This window comes from Phodopus roborovskii, unplaced genomic scaffold (genome assembly GCF_943737965.1).
Source record: "Phodopus roborovskii unplaced genomic scaffold, PHOROB, whole genome shotgun sequence".
Classification (NCBI taxonomy): Eukaryota; Metazoa; Chordata; class Mammalia; order Rodentia; family Cricetidae; genus Phodopus; species Phodopus roborovskii.
The window spans coordinates 486179-491955 of NW_026125958.1; the positions used below are offsets into that span (position 1 = coordinate 486179).

Below are 5777 nucleotides of genomic sequence, written 5' to 3' on the forward strand. Positions count from 1 at the left end.
AAAACTGGTCACCAAATAATCCAATTAAAAAGTGAGGTACAGAACTAAATAGAAAATTCTCAATGGAGGAATCTAAAACAGCTGAAAGACACTTAAAGTGCTCAACATCCTTAGCCATCCGAGAAACGCAAATCAAAACAACTCTGAGATACCATCTTACTCCTGCCAGAATGGCTAAAATCAAAAACAGCAAAGACAGTTTATGCTGGAGAGGATGTGGAGAAAGGGCAACTCTCTTTCACTGCTTGTGGGAGTGCCAACTTGTACAACCATTTTGGAGATCAGTATGGCAGCTCCTCAGGAAAATGGGAATCAGTCTACCACAGGATCCAGCTATTCCACTCTTAGGCATATACCTAAAAGATGCACATTCATACAATAAGAACATCTGTTCAACTATGTTCATAGCATCATCATTTGTAATAGCCAGAACCTGTAAGCAACCCAGATGCCCCTCAACTGAAGAATGGACAGAGAAAATGTGTTACATTTACACAATGGAATACTACTCAGTGGGGGGGGGAATGGAATCTTGAAATTTGAAGGCAAATGGATGGAACTAGAAGAAACTATACTGAGTGAGGTAACCCAGTCACAAAAGGACAAACATGGTATGTACTCACTCATATATGGATATTAGACATAGAGCAAAGGATCACCAGCCTACAATCCACACCGCCAGAAAAGCTAGGAAACAAGGAGGACCCTAAGAGAGACATACATGGTCCCCCACAGAAGGGGAAAGGGACAAAATCTCCTGAGCAAATTGGGAGCATGGGGGAGGGTAGAGGGAGTTAGGAGGAAGAGAAGGGGAGAAGAGGAGTGGAGAGGAGAACATGGGGGAGCAGGAAGATTGAGTCAGGGAAAGAACAGAGGAGAGCAAGGAAAGAGATGCCATAATAGAGGGAGCCATTATAGGTTTAAAGAGAAATCTGGCACTAGGGAAATGTTCAGTAATCTACATGGATGACTCCAACTAAGAATCTAAGCAATAGTGGAGAAGCTACCTTAAATGTCCTTCCCCTACTATAATGAGATTGATGACTACCTTATATGCCTTCCTAGAGCCTTCATCTAGTAGCTGATGGAAGCAGAAGCAGACACCCACAGCTAAACACTGAGCTGAACTTCTGGCATCCAGTTGCAGAGAGGGAGGAGTGATGAGCAAAGGGGTCAAGTCCAGACTGGAGAAACCCATAGAGACAGCTGACCTGAACAAGACACCAGACTGATAACTGGGAAACCAGCATAGGACTGACCCAGAACCCCTGAACATGGGTCTCAGTTAGAAGGCCTGGACAGTCTATGGGGCCTCTGGTAGTGGATTAGTATTTATCCCTAGTATACAAATGGACTTTAGGAGCCCATTTCCCATAGAGGGATACTCCCTCAGCCTAGACACATCGGGGAGGGCCTAGGCTCTGCTCCAAATGATATGACAGACCGTCCTATTCCCTCTCCTCTAACTCCAGACACTCCTAATCACAGCCAAGCAAACCTTCCCCTTTTGGCCAAAGTGGTTTGGGTCACATCAGTGTGGCAGAGTCAGTCCTTCTGTAAGCTGAACACTACATATTGTGCCAGGGTGAGCAAGAGGCAAGAAGCAAAGAGAAATGTGACCTTGTGGCCCAAGACCACCACTCCACGAGAGGTGTCATACAATGAGATGTTGACCAGCTCCCAGGTGGTGTTGGCTATTTTCTCCACAGGGGCTCCTGGGGCCAGCAGCTTGGAGAGGAGACTTCTGAACCTGCTCACGGTGGTGGCCACTGGCTCTGGACTGGGGCTTGGACTGGATTTGGTGAAGTTTAACTCCTCGGGGTCTACACACAAGCCATCAGAGGAACGCTCAAAGACCACCTGGCTGAGATCCAGACCAGCCACTGAACCTGGGGAGGTGCATGCCACATCAGCCACACGCCCAGAGCCCTCCATCCAATCGCGCAGCCACTCCAGATGGCAGTCACAATGCCAAGGGTTACGGAAGAGAAAGAGGCGGCCCAGGAAGAAGCCAGGCTGGAAAGCAGCCCAGGAGAGCATGGTGAGGCGGTTACCATTCAGATGCAAGGCCAGGAGGCCCGAGAGGTTCTGGAAGGCACCTTCCTCCACAAAAGTGATGCTGTTACGGTCCAGGTAAAGCAGCTCGAGCTCTGCCAGGTCGGAGAACCAGGCACGCGCCACATGACCCAGCTCATTGCCACCCAGATTGAGTGTGCGTAGGTGGCGCAGGCCCAGGAAGGCAGCTGCAGGCAGTGCGGCCAGCAGGTTGTCATTGAGCAGCAGATGCTCTAGGGTGCCACAGTCGCTGAAGGCCCCAGCATGCACTGCGCGCACGCGGTTGGCCTGCAGGCTGAGTGAGCGCAGGCGCCTCAGGCCCTGCAAGGAGCTGGAAGCCACAGCTTCAATGCGGCTGCGCTCCAAGTGCACATGTGTCAGGTTAGCCAGGCCGCGTAGTGCACCGGGCACCCTGCGGAACAGATTGTCAAAGGCTGTGAGCTCACGCAGGGCCGGCAGCTCGGCCAGGAGACGCTCGGGCACACTGAAGAGACGGCAGGCCGCCAGATCCAGGCGGCGCAGGCGACCAAGCGCCGCGAAGGTTCGTGCGTGCAGATAGCGCAGCTCGCCATTGTGTGCCAAGCGCAGCTCGGCCAACCTCGGTAGACCCTTGAAGGCACCGGGCGTGATGAAGGACAGGTTGTTGTGGCGCAGCGACAGGCGGCGCAATGACGGCAGTGTGCCAAAGGCCCGCTCACCCAGGATGCGCAGGCCATTCCGGTCCAGGTCGATGGAGACCGCCTCACACGGAAACTCAGTGGGTACCCGCAGGAGGCCCGCACGGTCGCAACGCACATAGCAGCCTCGCTCGATGCTGCTGCAGGTGCAGGCCGCAGGGCAAGCCTGCAAACAGGCCTCGGTGGCCAGGGTGCAGGGCAGGCCGAAGATCACCGCTGGACAAGAGGGTCCAGAAGAAGAAAAGATAAAGATCAGAGGTCACCCCAGTAGCAGGCTGCAGACCCAGTCCTGCATCATCAAATGGCCTCTTCCCATCTGCTAACCAGCAGAGGTTTCCCCATCTCCAGTGCCCTTCCCTTTGCTTTCCAATTACCTTAATCAGCAAAATCTATACTGCAGTCCCTGCATCCCACTTTTCTCTAAGTTTCCTTACCTGCTTTTAGAATGTGACTACAAGATCTGTTGGTTGTATGGATAGGGGAATCTCTGAGGGTGTCACTATATCCTACGTTAAGGCTTGTGCAGCCCAGTGCAGTGACCAGTAGCCACATGGGCCCCTAACCATTTAAAATGTGTCCAGCCCAAATTAACTAATATAAGTATATAGTGGGTGACAAAAAAAGTAAAATATTATATCAACAATTATGTATGGGTTACATATTTGGAATTGTATTTTTGTATGATATATTGGGTTAAATATTAAAGTTAATGTCCAATGTTTGTACCTTTTTAATGTGGGTAGTTGGGAAATGTATTTACATGTAGGGTTTGTGTTATATTTCTATTGGTGTCATGGCCCCTTTCATCGTAAGAATTCAATTTTTGAAAAACCCCAGTGAGTCAACTAGGCCTCATGAAAAAGGAATTGGGGGGGGGGTTGGAGATGAAAGAAAATTGTCTTTCTTTTTAACAGTCACTTAAAAGTTAAAAATTAAGGATCTCAGTAATGGCAGAAATAAAAATGAACATGCAAGATGAACTCTCAGGCAAGTTTCAATTGGAAGGAAAGGGGGGACAGCATTTATAGTGGGAGATCCCAGGTAAGTGCAGACATGGGAGAAAAATAAAACAGGCATTTTACTGACTTGTTTGAGCAGTTGTGGGTCTAGTGGTTTTTGTTAGTCACCAGGCTTAGTGGCTGGTGAGTCACCCTGTAGGGTTTCTTGTTATCTTGTGATAAAGGACAAGCACATGCCATATGTTGTCAGTAAGGGAAAAGGGACTCTTGGTGGGTTATCAGGTTATAAATTAAGGCCATGAGGACCTTTTATTTTCTTGTCCCTATGAGGTTTCCTAGTTCCCTTTTTCCCCCATCTTATTTTACTTTATTTTATGCCTGTGTGTGGGTATGTTCATGCAGAGGTCAGTTTTCTCCTTTCTAGCATGTGGGTCCCAGGGATCAAACTCAGGTCATCCAGTTTTGTGACAAATGTTCTTACCAGCTGAGCATTCTCACCAGCACTATATGAACTCTATTATTTCAAGGACAGCATATTAAATACACTATCAGCAACCCCCTACATCTCAAAAGAATTGATTATGTCTAGTAATGGATCAGTATTTATCCCTAGTATAAGAATGGGTTTTAGGAGCCCATTCCACATAGAGGGATACTCTCTCAGCCTACACACATCGGGGAGGGCCTAGGCCCTACTCCAAATGATATGACAGACTTTGAAGACTCCCCATGGAAGGCCTCACCCTTCCTGGGGAGCAAAAAGGGGATGGGTTGGGGTTTGGTGGGGGCAATAGGGGAGGATGGGAGGGTGAGGGAACTGGGATTGATATGTAAAACAAACTTGTTTCAATTTTAAATAAAAAAAGGGGGGGAAAGAATTGATTATGGACACTATGCAGTTAAGTTCCATTCATCAGCCCGTACTCTCTAGAAACCTTTTTACATCATATTGGGAAAGAAAAATGCTTATAAATTTTGTTCTGAAAATTCAAGTGGGTGATCAATAAAGTCATCAAAACCTGCCCCGTCCCAATATGGTTGCCACTGACAACAAACAGGATTATCATGGCCTTCTTCCTTGTGCAAGGCTGTGGTCCCAAGTCTAGTCTGAGGACCAATAGAAAAGGCAGTATTAAGACTGGGGATGTAGCTCGATTGGTAGAGTGTATGGCTAGCACACTCAAAGCCCTGGATTCAATCCACAGTACTGCATAAACTGGGTGTATGGTACATGCCTGTAATCCTAGCACTAGGGAAGTGAGGGCAGGAGGATCTCAATGTCTAGGTTATCATCGGCTACATAATAAGTTCAAGACCAGCCAAGGATACACAAGACCCTGTAGAAAAGAAAAGGAAGAGAAGAGGAAGGCAGCACTGACAGATGGACCATTTGGTTTTTCAATTAAGTGATTTCAGGCAGTGTTCAATTTCACACTTTATACAAGGAAAATGGGTATCTAAGTGTAAACGTGTCCAATTTCTAAACACCCTGGCCTGTCACATCCCTCCCGTCATGTACACAGTACCTTGCCTCTCTAAGCCCCTGTGGGAACCTGAAGGCATAGACAACACAGGAGTATGTTCAAGATGCTTGCTGTTGCCTTTGTAGGCTTCCTCAGCTTCCAGTAGTTCATCTGTTGTAAACACTCCATGGATTTTTAACTGCTGAAGAGAGTACGGCCCTTTCAGACTTGTCTTTGAGTGTTCAATTGAAAGTGGGCTCCTTCAATATTCTGCTGTTGAGGAAGCTTGATACAGCCTTCCCTTCTCCCTAAAAACTGTGAAATAGACATCAAGCTACCAGCAAGATTCTTGGAACTTATGCCATCAGATTAGTATACCTTGCTAGGGAGGCAGGGCCAAAAAGCCTTAACTGCAGTCCTCCACAGAACAGGAGTGACCTGTTCTCATCAACCCTTCCAACTAGGTCAAGTTGAAGTATCACATTTCCTTACCAACAGCCCTTTATTCTACTCTTCTTTCTAATTAAGAAAAGTACACTCTCAATCCTGTGACTCATGTTTCTCCCACTGAACAGCCAGCATTGTTCCAAGCACTCAGTAAATGTTTGCAGAAGTAAATGGAA

General features: G+C 47.6%; 1 protein-coding gene across 1 annotated transcript; it reads right to left on the reverse strand.

The window, feature by feature from the left end:
- Positions 1-1545: 1545 nt before the first annotated feature.
- Positions 1546-5343, reverse strand: Nyx (nyctalopin). The gene is made up of 2 exons (XM_051179186.1): positions 5259-5343; positions 1546-2948 (listed from the first exon to the last, which is right to left on the reverse strand). The coding sequence occupies exons 1-2, from the start codon at positions 5341-5343 to the stop codon at positions 1546-1548; spliced, it is 1488 nt and encodes a 495-aa protein (XP_051035143.1).
- Between the last annotated feature and the right edge of the window lie 434 nt (positions 5344-5777).